At 41.9% G+C, this 13,707-nt stretch overlaps 1 protein-coding gene across 4 annotated transcripts in view; it reads right to left on the reverse strand.

Moving 5' to 3' along the window:
* ADGRV1 (adhesion G protein-coupled receptor V1) overlaps positions 1–13,707 on the reverse strand; it is a 461,586-nt gene that overhangs the window by 385,782 nt on the left and 62,097 nt on the right. For all 4 annotated transcript variants that reach the window (XM_083151800.1, XM_083151798.1, XM_083151797.1 and 1 more), the window contains 4 exons: positions 11,633–11,903; positions 9,472–9,801; positions 6,271–6,447; positions 3,973–4,196 (listed from right to left, as the gene is read on the reverse strand). In XM_083151800.1, the coding sequence (XP_083007926.1) occupies positions 3,973–4,196; positions 6,271–6,447; positions 9,472–9,801; positions 11,633–11,903 (1,002 nt within the window). The remainder of the gene's footprint in view (positions 1–3,972; positions 4,197–6,270; positions 6,448–9,471; positions 9,802–11,632; positions 11,904–13,707) is intronic.

Genomic DNA, 13,707 nt, shown 5'->3' on the forward strand with positions numbered 1-13,707 from the left:
GCACAGATGGCAAAGTCTCTTCAATGTTTCCATAATTGTATATACATTAGTGAATAGATTGCGATCTGCAATCCTTTCGCAATTGTGCAAAAGGTGTTTTTTTCTATCTGTCTGAGCGATGGCTTCCTCTTTGCATACCACTGCAAATTCTCTGACTATTAACCCCTGCTGAATTAGGCCAAAAGCTGTATGCAAACATACCTCCCAACATTTCTCTGCAGTAAAGAGCTTGGGCATTAGGGTTCAGGACCTTGTTGCAAGTGGGTGTGGCTCCACAGGAAATGACCACAAGCTACTTCCCCATTTGGGGAATGCCCATTACTCTGGGAGCTGCTAGGCAGGCCCCGATCCCTATCTCCCATGAGTAGATCTATTCAGCTTTTGCACTGTTAAGCAAAGCAGCAAGTGAGAAGAGACCTCCAATCCTTTCCCCCCTTCATTTATTTATTTATTTATTTATTTACAGTTTCTTATATAGCGCAGCAGATTCCGTTGCACTTTACAATTGTAAACAGCGATAAAACAAACTGGGTAACAACAGACAGACTTAGAGGTAGTAGGGCCCTGCTGCAAGCTTACAATCTATAGGGATATAGGAGGGAAACACAATGACAGTCACCAGTAATAGCATAGCTTGTAGGTCGAGAAGGGAAGCTATAGAACACATAAGTGCCTCAGAGGGTTATGTGTGTGGTACTTATATATGATAGGCTTGCCTGAAGAGGTGAGTTTTCAGCGAACGCTTGAAAGTTCGGAGGCTAGTGGAGAGTCTTATTGTGCATGGAAGGGCATTCCATAGGATGGGAGCAGCCCAATGAAAGTCCTGTAATAGTGAATGGGAGCTAGTGATCCGTGCAGAAGAGAGACGCAGATCTTGTGCAGAGCGAAGTGGTCGAGATGGGAGATATTTTGTTATAAGTAAAGAGATATATGCTGGTGCAGTATGGTTAATAGGTTTATATGCTAGTAGAAGTGTTTTATATTGAATACGGTAAGATAAAGGCAACCAATGGAGGGACTGGCAGAGCAGATCAGCAGACGATGAGCGTCTTACAAGGAAGATCAGCCTAGCAGCAGCAAGATTCCCAACCCTTCATGGGTTACTGCGGCCTGTGACTGGAATGGTACCTGAAAACAAGGATTGTCCTGCCCAAATCGGGACATTTGAGAGGTATGTGAAAGCTAAACATTCTACATAAAGGTGATGATACAGAGAGAGCACAAAGCAAGTTTGCATAGCATAGCTTGCACTATTTTACTGTATGCAGACTCAGAAAGGTAACACACCCATATGACATAATTCATAGGCTGAGTACAGCGAAGACATGTTTAGCAAATACAGCTAATACAGATCTACAGAGACAAGAATCCCAACCCTCCACTTCTCCAGGTGTCACTTCACAAAGCACAAGAATACACCCAGCTATGGGACATCAGCACTCAGAACCTTGGTCAACACGAGTCCATCAGCACTCAGAACCTTGGAAAACACGAGTCCATCAGCACTCAGAACCTTGGTAAACATGAGTCCTAGGTTTCAGAGCTTGATAAGTTTATAAAACACCATTCCTATAGAGGACATGGGAACGTTGGGGCTCTTGCGATCATTATGTAATGTAGGAGATATCTGTGATGGGTGTGGTACAGAAGCCGCACAGTCATAATATCCACATTCACCATATCAGAATAATATTAATGTGAGAATGACATCAAAATTTAAATGTCAAGAAAGGTTAGGCTGATATTAACTAGGTTGACAATTACATAATGTCAACATTATGCATGTTGATGTGAATGTCGACAGTACTGTCTCTCTGTTATGCTAAACTTATCCCTAATGGCAGACTCATGGTCATCTGTTCATAATGTAGACAAGACATGCATAAGACAAAGAAATATTCACTGGGAATAATCAGGCGCTTTGACAGAAACTGTGTCCCCAAGAAAGCAGCTGCTCAAATGTGGGGGTAGTCACTCCCCACTGAAAAAACAGAAAGAAGGGACAAGCACAAGGCGAGTAGAGCAGCGCTATAAGTGAGTAACAATACCAGATGATTGGAAATGTATCTCAATTTTACTCACATATAAAAATACCTGAAATTACAACGGTGCAATCAAAACAATGCAATAAGATAATGGGGGGGGAAATAAAAGTAAATTGGAATGAAATAGTATTCGTTTAAAAACAATAGCCACGCCTCAATGGATTAGTGTGAAAGGGATGATGGAAAGTTATCACTTGTGGGAACAAGGTAAGTGCACATTACCAAATGATGAATTCAAATCCTTTGTAGGTGAAACAAAGATGGTGTCCTCACGATGGATACGGCTCTGTTGGTTGCCGCTGGAGGAAAGGATGTAATGCCGCTCACTGGTGTACTCTGTCCTCCTATTGGGGTGAATGGGTGTTACTTGAGTCACCGGAGGAATCCTTGGAGCGGTGCACTAAAATTGACGTCACTGAATCAGGCTTCCGTGCACAGTTGGAGACTCACTGATACAGGTGATAGATGGTATCCTTTTGGTCACCTGAAAGTCCTGTGCACGGTGTCCACCAATGTAAATGAGGGGGTACCAGTGGTGGAAAAGGCAATGTCGGCAACAAATGGGTAATCCACACACACTATCCAGAGGCTGGGTGATAGCCACTGACGCGTTTCACTGCGCACTGCAGCTTTATCCTTTTCACCTACAAAGGATTTGAATTCCTCATTTGGTAATATGCACTTACCTTGTTCCCACAAGTGATAACTTTCCATCATCCCTTTCACACTAATCCATTGAGGCGTGGCTATTGTTTTTAAACGAATACTATTTCATTCCAATTTACTTTTATTTCCCCCCCATTATTTTATTGCATTGTTTCGATTGCACCATTGTAATTTCAGGTATTTTTATATGTGAGTAAAATTGAGATACATTTCAAATACATGCATAAGGTTGACATTTTTAAAGCTGTCAACATGTTGACTGCTGGCACGTTAGGGGGAAAACAACAGTTCCCATGTGAAAAAACCATAGGTATAGAGAGCCAATATGCCAAGAGAGCCTACTCTGCGTATATGTGCTGCCTAGCGAGCAGGTAAACACCGCCCTGCCAAACACACCCCCCCCCCACTGCCCAAATCCCTTTACCAATGCGAGCGGATGTGTATCCTTACATATCCACTCTCGTGCGGCTGATTGGAGGAGAAGTCATTTGATGGTCGCTCACCATCGAATGATTTTTCATCACTTCCCAGCCTATCAGCATGGGCTCACCTGTGTTCTAACAGGCATTTTTGTGGGCAGGCCCATCGGAACGCCTCCTGTCTGTCACTCAGGCAGCAAGCGCCCCGGCGAATGAATCGCTGTGCGAGTTTGCGCACATGGTCTATAACCAATTCAAGTTTTTTTATGACGAATGTAATAGGCAAATTGTGGACAAACAAAAGTGAACCCTGTATCTTACCAAATAACTGACATTAAAAATGAGATATAAACACAAGTTCCTTAAGCTTAATTTGATATTTTTACTGAATTGATCAATGAGAATCGTTTGCTCTAGGGGAGCCGTGAAATAAAAGTCTGATATTCTGGGGCGCCGTGATACAAAAAAGTGTGGGAACATGTGCAGAGTTACATTTGGAGGAGTGATATAATTCAGTGGGTACTGTGCACAACATCATACATGAGCAACTGGGCGGGGCACGTGACGCTGATCGCTTGTATGCCAGTGTGGGAACTATGTGGAAGAATAATCTGATTAAACATGGCCCTGTTCCGTAACACAAATGCCAACTTTATATAAAAAAACTTTGCAGCACTGCGCATTGACCAGAATAAGGTCCCATATCTGATTGGTTGCCATTAGCAACATCCCATGTGAAATAGAACTCCCATCTTAGTAAATTTCCCCCTATGTATCAGCAGATAATACTTCCAAAAATGTTATGATACCGATAATAATAATAGAAATAAATAAGAGTATACCTGTCCAATGATATGACCACAGTTTCATTAACTTCGGGGATGTCATCTGCTTTAATGGTGATATTTATCGCTGTTTCACTTTGTCCAGATAAAAATTTCACTGAACCATTGAAGGGGCTCAAATCATCCAGTGTGATACCGTTCTGATTGGTGCCGTGCGGTTTCAGACTCCAGTAGACAATAGCGTCTCCCCCGGTCCCATCACGGTTCAAGGCAATAGACACCTGCAAGCAACATAAACTGTGACTGAAATGGGAGAAAACAAGTCTATGATACTAAACCATATCTTAAGCATTAGCAGACTGCAGAAAAGAGAGCTACAGTAAGTGTTTGGTTGCTTCTGTATGTAGAAAATAAAGGGGCAATAATGAAATGCTGAGTAAACAGGTAAGTCTTGTTTTTGATCCTAAATTCTTAACCATCAAATTACCGTAGGTACAGTATGGAAGATTCTAGGTACTGCTAACAGTCTTATTCGTGGATAGAAGTACTGTAAGCAGCATGAGTATAATGAATCAGATGATGGTACAATTACCTTGGACCCTAGTTATGTAGAGCTTTGAAAGTCAGTAATCCAATGTAAACCAATGCTGAAATACTGTATATTTGCCAACAAGTGGAGGATAAAGTGGAGGATGGGATGGGCGCAAGCATTGTTGGTTAGTTAGCGACCTGGCTGCTGCACTTTGTAGAACAAGTGGTACAGTTATTTTGCTGGGAGACCCAGGCAGAGGGCACTGCAGTAGTCCAAGTGTGAGAATACAGTACATATGTATGTGCAGTATAAATGTAGGAAGATCATCTGGCTGTATTACTCTGAGAGCAAGAATTTGATCATGGCTGACACCTGGGGTGACATTTAATGGCATGAGATATCCCGACTTTTGCAATTTTTATTAAAAAAAAAAAAGGTGGAATTTACACATTTTTCCGAAATTGCCAAATCTTTCAACACACTTCAATTTGCATCCAGATGTTTTCCCATTATATACAACTCGCAAATTTAATAGGATGCAATTTTGTAAAAACGTTACTAAAAATCGAAACACAGACCAGGTTCTGACAGATGATTTTGACAGAATCATACACAGACCTGTGTGATCTGTGCATGGTTCTGTCTTAAAAAAATATGTAAAAGTTACAATAAAAAAAAATGGCCCCCCATCCTGAGCATAACCAGCCCCGGGCTCATTGAGCCAGACCTGGTTCCAAAAATACAGGGGATAAAACAACGTCCCCCATATTTTGGAACCAGCACTGGGCTCCAACAGCCCGTGGTGTCATGCCACAGCCGATAGACACTTTTTTACATAAGGTCCCCCGGCCATACCATGCTCACTGTGACTGGTCAGCCTTAGACGGGGTACCTGGGTGGGGTAGATGTTACTTGTGCAGAGAGAGTTAGATTTGAGTGGGGTTGTACTTGAAAGTGAGATCTATATTGCACTGTACAAATAAAGCAGTCAGTATTTTCCCTGCACAGAAACAAAATAGCTCACCCAAATCTAGCTCTCTCTGCACATGTTACATCTGCCCTCCTGCAGTGCACATGGTTTTGTCCATCTAAGAAGGAATTTGCCAGAAGGAGTGAACTATGAATAAGGCCCTCAGTACCTGGATCATTGGACTGGTAGAGTTGATAATCTGCACAGAATTCTGCTATCTTTAGTGATCAAATTCGTGAATACACTGAATTAGGTTTGGTGAGGTAAGGATTAGAGCATGGGTTACAACCTAAGTGTCATTTTATAACACTGTCTTCTATGTTTGGGATCAAAACTAGTCCAAAAAGCTAGATAGGCCACATTAGCATTGACACTTATTTGACATCACGATTGTGATATATACAGTACGTTTTATCATATTTACAAAAACAAATATGGTGGTTACCATTAAATACTGCGATAACTACAACTGTACATATAGGAATAGAATTTACAGCAGGGTTGCCCGGAGAGGAGACTTTTAGCAAGAGTTCGGGGGTGTGCTTGAGCGTGACACCATTAAGCCCTGCCCCCTTTCTGGAAAATGACCCCGTTTGCCTATCTCCGCAGAGGGAGCGGGGCTAAATGATAGATTATTACCCTTTAGCCCCGCCCCTTCCCGGAGATCAGCAAATCGGGTTAGCTAAATGCTGCGGTCAGGGGGGGGGGGGGGGGGCGAGAGGGGGTCCCCCAGAATCCGGGAGGGTTGCCCACTTTTCCAAGGGGCCGGGAGGGGGGTAGGCAAACCTGATTTACAGTAAAAAACATTAGACTTTATTTTATTTAATAATCATAACCATAATAGTTTTCTTACCATCACAGAGGAGACATTCTCCGGCTCTGATACGATGATTGGCAGATTACTTGTAAAACCAATTTCTCCATTAGCGATATCAGGTGTAACTGTCAAAGTAATATTCTGGAGAGGGCCAAGCCTTGGACTTATTGGTGGCACTAAGGGGGTGGGACTCAGCAATTCAACGGATTCAAGCTAAAATCATTTGAAAACAGCAATTAGGAATTATGGACACTGAGATACAAAATATTCATAAAATAATAATTTATAACATGCTGTGTTTTGCTTATTCCCCAGTAAGTATTTAATAATCGGTGACCGGATCCGCATCTGCAGAATGGAAAATTGACCTGTAGATTTATGGGCCCCATAAGTGAACAACTGACAATTATGCAAATAAGGAAGATGTATCGAATTAGTTGTGAAATAAGAATACTGTGCACTACGGACTAAGGGCTTGATGTATCAAGCTTCAAAAAGTGAATGGAGAGTGATAAACAACCAGCCAATCTGTCATGTTACAGGCTGCGTTTGTAAAATGAGAGATATGAGCTGATTGGCTGGTTGTTTATCACTCTCCATTTTATCACTTTTGAAGCTTGATACATTTGGCCCTAAGACTGTAGTCTAAATATTTTGCACGGAGAAAGAAATTACATAATTGCCAATGAATGCCGCTGTTTGTTACACAATACTGTAAATGCAGCCATAGCACAGCTTAGCAATTAGGATCTACTGTGATTCAAGAAATGTCTTCAAGGCCTTTGCCATCAATGGTGCATTTGAGAAGTAATACGGCTACAGAATGAAGAGTGGGTCGTTCTCTGTTCTTCTTTATCTGCAATGTACAAATATATTGGAAGTTTTTCCAAACCTGTTGTTCCGAGCTGTGTAATATAAAAGCCTGGGCTTTGCCCGTTAACACTTTGGCTTGTTTTTTTCCTGTACACTGATCTTTTGGCTCATTCGTCCAAGAAAGAGAGGCTTGTGAAACAAGAAGACTTCTCATATAAGCTGGAGGTCACAGGTTTGTTTTCCTTACAAGTACAAATAGGGCCTTTCTGGGACGGCAGCCAACCACCTACCACAAAGACTCATACATCTGAGAGACTCAAAAGGGTCAACATGTTCTTCCACAATTGTGATTCTTTTCCATAAGCATATAATTGTCAGACTTTAAGAAAGGCTGATTACTTTTAGGGATTTGCTTTATGTGCTAGTTCTGTTTAGCTGCACAATGTTGTACTTGTTGCTAGCCAAAATTAAACTAAAAGTATGAAGTATGGTTCTAAAAGTGACCCAGCATCAGTCCTACTGACAGGCTCTATATTAGTAATATACTATAGGACGTGACTTTTCAGTGGAGCATAATGCATTCTGCGAATACTCCATTATTGCACCTGTACTGTACTTTGCACATTTGGGCCCTAATTCAGGTTGGCTGGATAAGCTGAGAACCGGCCGAATACCTGCCCCCCTCCACCGAATACAGATCGCCCCTCTGTACCATAAAAGGGGATGCGTATCAGAACACATCCCCTCGTGTGCCTCCGCTAGCAGGAGAAATTATTCAATGGTCGCCGACCATCGAATGATTACTCCTGCCTTCGCAACAAAAACTCAGACTTAATTGAGTTTTATTTACGAGCTCTAGGATGAAGACAGGGTGGCCGGCTGATGTCCTGTGAAGTCAGCCGCCTGCCCACGCCAGGCATCGGCCCACCCCCATACCCATGGAAACGCCCAGAGTTTTCATGGAGTTACACTACAAATGGCCCGGTGGGGGCATGTAACTCACTGAACACATTCGTTGCCGGGTCTGCAAATGCGCAGACCCCAAAAATCGGAACGGGACGAATTCGCCCCTGTACCAAGCGATCTTGAGTAAGGCCATTGAATAGGTTACTATAAAGCAGTGACTGCTATTCTCAGAGGTGTCAAGAGCGGGGCACAAAGTGCAGTAATTAGGTCCAAGCCTATCCAAGAGCTAGGACCCACCAAGGAGGCATAGCCACACACCAAAATTGCTGTGTGCCATGCCCTCTCCATTGGTGTAAGTATCTATATTTTCCTTAGAAGCTGTAACTAGGCCCCACCAGCCATAGCCACCTAATACCAGGACCTAATTTGGTTTCGGTAACCCTGGCTACTCACCAATTTCACAATATACTGTACCACAGGTACTATATTAGCGACCCTAGCATTTACCTGGGGTCATTGCATTGTTCTGTCCTTAAGTGTACCAGAGAGGGAGAACGGACCGTCTATTGTTAATACCCCACAATATATCATCTAGTTGGTATTGGTTTATTATTTATGTTGTGAGTCAGCCGACAACCTTATGCATTTGTATTGTAATATTGCTGGAAAAGTCCAAACATAGTTTTTGCACCAAATCCCAACAACAAAATGGACTGTATAAATAATAACTTCCTATACTGTTCAATAGTAAGGGACGCTACTGTGAGCTTCTTTCTGCAAATCAGCTCTGTGATATATGGTGGATATAGTATCAGTGGTGGAAGTGGAGAGGAATGGAGAAATAGTACAAGCTGGGGACCAGGTCAGTTACAGGGTCTGGGTTTGCTGGAGGGGCCTGGGTGGAAAAGTAGCCTCTGGGGGTTGGGTCAGTTGCTGAGGTGGACACTGTCACCCTTTAAGGCAGGGGTGGGCAATAAGCGGCGCTCCAGCTGTTGATGAACTACACATCCCAGCACCTCTTGCATCAGTTTCAGCATGGCCAAATAACAAAACTAAGGCAATACATGCTGGGATGTGTAGTTCATCAACAACTGGAGGTCCACTTATTGCCCACTCCTGCTTTAAGACCTGACCAGCCCTTTTCTTCCGGTGTGACAGTTGCCAGCCATCCAGGAGCTGTAGGAGGAGCAGCTGCGTCACCTGCAGGTGAGTGACAATACAGGGTGTGCACCCAGCAGCCCTAATATCTTTTATTCACCCTCAATTGAAGCGTAACTCATCTATATCCCTGGAGAAGTTGCTACTGTAATTTCCATCTACTGAATATGGAAGCGCACCTAATTCCAAATGATGCACACAGCCCCATGCACTAACATAATTCACTTGCTAAACTGAGCTTTTACTTACTGAAATGATACTTATTAATGTTTATGAATATATATTTAATCGCAGGGGAGATATGCTTATAAGTAAAGCAAATTCCCAGATCAGTTCCAATGCAGTGTAATGGCTTCGTACCTGCACAAGAAAATGAGCCCCATTCTGAAGAAATGCATAGTTTCTGATGGGTAGTTTTACTGTAATAAGTGTATTTGATTCTGCAAAAACAACACTATTCTTCGATGACACGTTGAGAACTCCATCTTTTGCTCTCATGGGATCCACAGGTCCAGCTGGGATATACATTGCAGTATAAATCAATTTCACGTCTCCTTTAGTTCCGTGTTGCCGTACAAAGCTCAAGGTCAAACATCGCCCTTCAGGACTGCTCTCAATTTTCTGCATTTCGATAGCATGAAATTGAACCAAACCATATACATCATCGCTGTCTTGAATGTAAAACAGAAGCTGCAACATAAATAATGGATGGTGAGAGCAATTAAGATATATGTACTTGAAAACTCTGTAAGTATCATTTAATGCTATCTTAAGTTACTCTGTAATGTCCTCCTAACTTAAATCATCAATTTGGAATTTGTGGTAGTATAAAGACAGTGGCACTATATCAAATTATAATCAGCTTTACAACTTTTCATAGACCTTTAAAGCCAAATCATTTGTCATGCATCAATAATAAATAAGTTGAAAGTATAATTGTCATATTTTAATATTGAATCGAGCAATGTGCCCGAAGCCTGGAAACTTGGTGCAATTGTCAGAGGTGAAACACAGATTGGTGGTTTATGTGTGGCCATACATCTACAGATTTATTGTCAGATCGGGCTGTTTGGAACAAAAACCTGGTAATGGATGAGAGCAAATGACAGTTGACCATTTGCTTTGAAATGCTGGAAAACTGCCAAAAACTGTCATTCAGATACTACCAGGTTTTTGTTCCAACCAGCCCAATCTGACAATCGATCTGTAGATGTATGGGCAGCTTAACTGACATTTCTGGTGCAGTATGCAACTCAAGGCTGTCATTTCCCCAATAGAATTCATATTACTGTTTAAAATACTGTAGGTGTATTATGGATAACAATTATTGTTGTTATTATTATTATTATTGACTAAGTATTGAATTTATGTATCTTACTGTAACTGATGATTGATCATCTTTTGCTGCGGTGAGATATGTGACATTCATATTGGGTATTATCTTTACTAAGAACATCGTATGTGTATATACAGGACCATTAGGAAAGGCCCAGGGACTAGAGGTTTGGCCACATCGGGTAGGCGTGACTACACCCCCTACTATAAAAATTTTTTTTTTTAAAGAAGCACAGCACTGCTGTTGCCAGGCAGGGGGAGCCGAGTGCGGCACAGTCGAGATAGATCCAAGGTGGGAAGTGATCAGTGCAAAGGAAGAGTCTGTTGCAGCCTCCCTGGATCCTGCTCAGCCCAGCACTCAGCACTGGGAGCTGGGCTCACTCTCCCCACCCAGCGTGCCACTGCTGCTGGCTGCAATCCCCCCCACCCACCGCCGCCACTGGTTCTCGATCTAGAGGAGAGCTCAATGCTTTTATAGCTAATGTAAATGTATATTATCTATTATGTAATTATCTGGTGTTGTGTGGTCTAATGCCTTGCCATAGTTTAACTAAGTGCAGTATAGCAACCAGGGCTGCCGGCAGGGGGGTGCTGTGGGTACAGCTGTCTCGGGCCCCAGCCTCTGGAGGGGCCCAGGCAGCTTATTTTGCTCACCGCAACCCTCTGATGTGATGCATGCCCGAAGCACAGGCTTCTTCAATGCAGGACGCCGGCTGCCAATTAAATTGCTGCACCAGCTTTTGAGCCAATCAGAGCTTGTGTACCATTAGCCAATCAGAGTGGCTGCTGGTACACAAGCTCTGATTGGCTCACTAGCCGGTGCTGCATCCGCCATGGGCAATTCCACGGTGCCCGGCATGGCCGCTTCTGTCCCGGGAAAGTCAGACTATTGCAAAAGCGCAAAAAGGGGGGGCTGGACTGCAAATTAGTCCCGGCCCAAAAATTCCTATTGGCAGCACTGATAGCAACCTGACACATAAAAGACCCTGCAAGTAGTTTTTACCCTGCAAGTAGTTAACTAAACAAATACCTTTTAAACCATTAGAGTACTGCTATTAAAAATCAGAAACATTAAATTAACAGAAATGTCAATAAAATAATTAATAAATTCTCTATTTTAATTTCAATTCAATGTAAACATTCATATTCTTCATCTACTGTATGAACGATATAAGCCACAGCGGACCTCAGCTGGAGAGCCAACTTCTGCCCCGCCTTTCACAGTATTCGCCAATATCTGTAAGAGAAACGCCTCTGCTTCTTCCGGCACCTCATCTGCGATCACTACAAAGGGGATTGTTGTCAGCATCTGTCCTTGGGAAAACTGAAGCACTCCGGAGGCTGGCGAGATGTCGTCAGTCACCAGGATGCGATCGCTGCTGTTGCGGGTAATGACCCAGCTTACTGACACATTTCCGTGTGTTCCTCCATTTCTCACTACTGTTATCCCTTCATAACTATTTCAGACAGAAAGTAAAAAAAAAAACATATCAATGGTTTCATTTGTCATTTAGATTTTAACACAGCTATTTATCTAAATAAATATAAATTAGAGCTTGTTCATGTAGATGGAATCCACTATTATTATTACTAGTATTATCCTTAATTTACATGATGCGATAGGGGGTCTGCAGCACCTTACAGAGTACATACACAGAGACCGTATGAACAAAACAAGAAAATCAATAAAGAGTACAGAACAATGCAGAACATGGACAAGGTGTATAAACATTACTGCATCAGCAGTCAGTCCTAGTAAACAACTAGAAAGCTGGGTGGCCAAACGCAAAAGGTTTGGTAGACTTGTTGGCAGTGTGAAGGAGACATTGGTATAAGTTACGGAAGAAAGGAAGAGGGCCCTGTTTGTGAGACTTTTAATATCAAAAGGGGTTATTAACCCTTTGACTGCCAACATATCTGTGAGAGATGCGCAAAATATCCGCTAAAAATGACAATATCGCTGTGAGATGTGCAAAATACAGTGCCCACAGCTATGTGATAGAAATGCAAAACATCGGCTAAAATGCCATTTGTTATATAAATTCAAATAAAAAATGTTGTGTAAAAAAAGATATTTCCTAAATAAGGTAAACATTACAGGTCATTATGATGAATAAACATGTTTGCTTGGCAATTTTTACACCAATTTTGACAAATCCACTTGGCACTCAAATGGTTAAGAAAACATCCATAAAATAAATGACGCTGATAAACGGTGTACTGTATGCATCTTCATTGTTTCCTATTAAACTTTGCAGTTAATATGATAATGTGACTATTCTATATTTTATACATTTACCCGTGCTGAGAAAGACAAATGCTAAACTCCCTGGAGGCAGCTGTCAATATAATCTTTCTCCATTTTGTAAAAGCAGATGTATGATGGTGATAGACACTGGGCAAAGTGTAACAGGGTGTGATTTTTTTTTTAGGTGTCTATCTCACTGATCTGTGCATGGTTCTGTCAGATTCGCCAGCCTGAACCTGGTCTATTTTTTTGGGCGATTTTTGGAAGCGTTTACATTTGCTAATTCTATACTTTATAATGGGGCAACATCTGGATGCAAATTGTATTGTGCAATTTCTTTCACATGCCAAAAAGTGTGATTTTTATATCTAAAGAATTTTACCACAGCTATGGCAAAATTCGCTACAGTGGTTGCAGCAGCGTGCAGCGAGTGCCACCCCCCAACATAAAACAGAGGAGAACACCTCTTACACTAATGGTGAACTGTCTTTCTCAGAACAATTTCAAGTATGAAAAGTTGTGTACTTATAATACATATTGGACTTGGATTCTAAACTTAAAAAGATCCAATGAATCAATTGGTTGCCTATAAAAGTCAAAGCATAATATTAATATTGTAAATATACCCTTTATGAATATACGAGTAAAGGCCCATACACAATAGACGATATTGGTCACTCACAATGGCCTGATTCTGTGTCAGATACAAGTGGAAACATGGACGGATCTCAGGAATTTCACCATAAGTAGAATTAGTAACTGTGTAAGCACAGAAACGGATAGCAATACACAATCGGGTGATCATAGGCGCTGTATCCCCACTAGTGACCAATCCTTGGTCAAATATATAAGCCCTCAATGGGACTCCATTCTGTCTAGTCGCCCTCAATAAGACACTGTTAAATGACCTGTAACAAGTGCCCTATATGCACATAATGGTTTCTTTAAATCTATGGTGTACCATTGGATCTGTACATCTGGGAGAATCCAGGGAAAGAAACCTTTCAAGGAGT

The sequence above is a fragment of the Crinia signifera genome, chromosome 1 (genome assembly GCF_055691185.1).
Source record: "Crinia signifera chromosome 1, ASM5569118v1, whole genome shotgun sequence".
Lineage (NCBI taxonomy): Eukaryota > Metazoa > Chordata > Amphibia > Anura > Myobatrachidae > Crinia > Crinia signifera.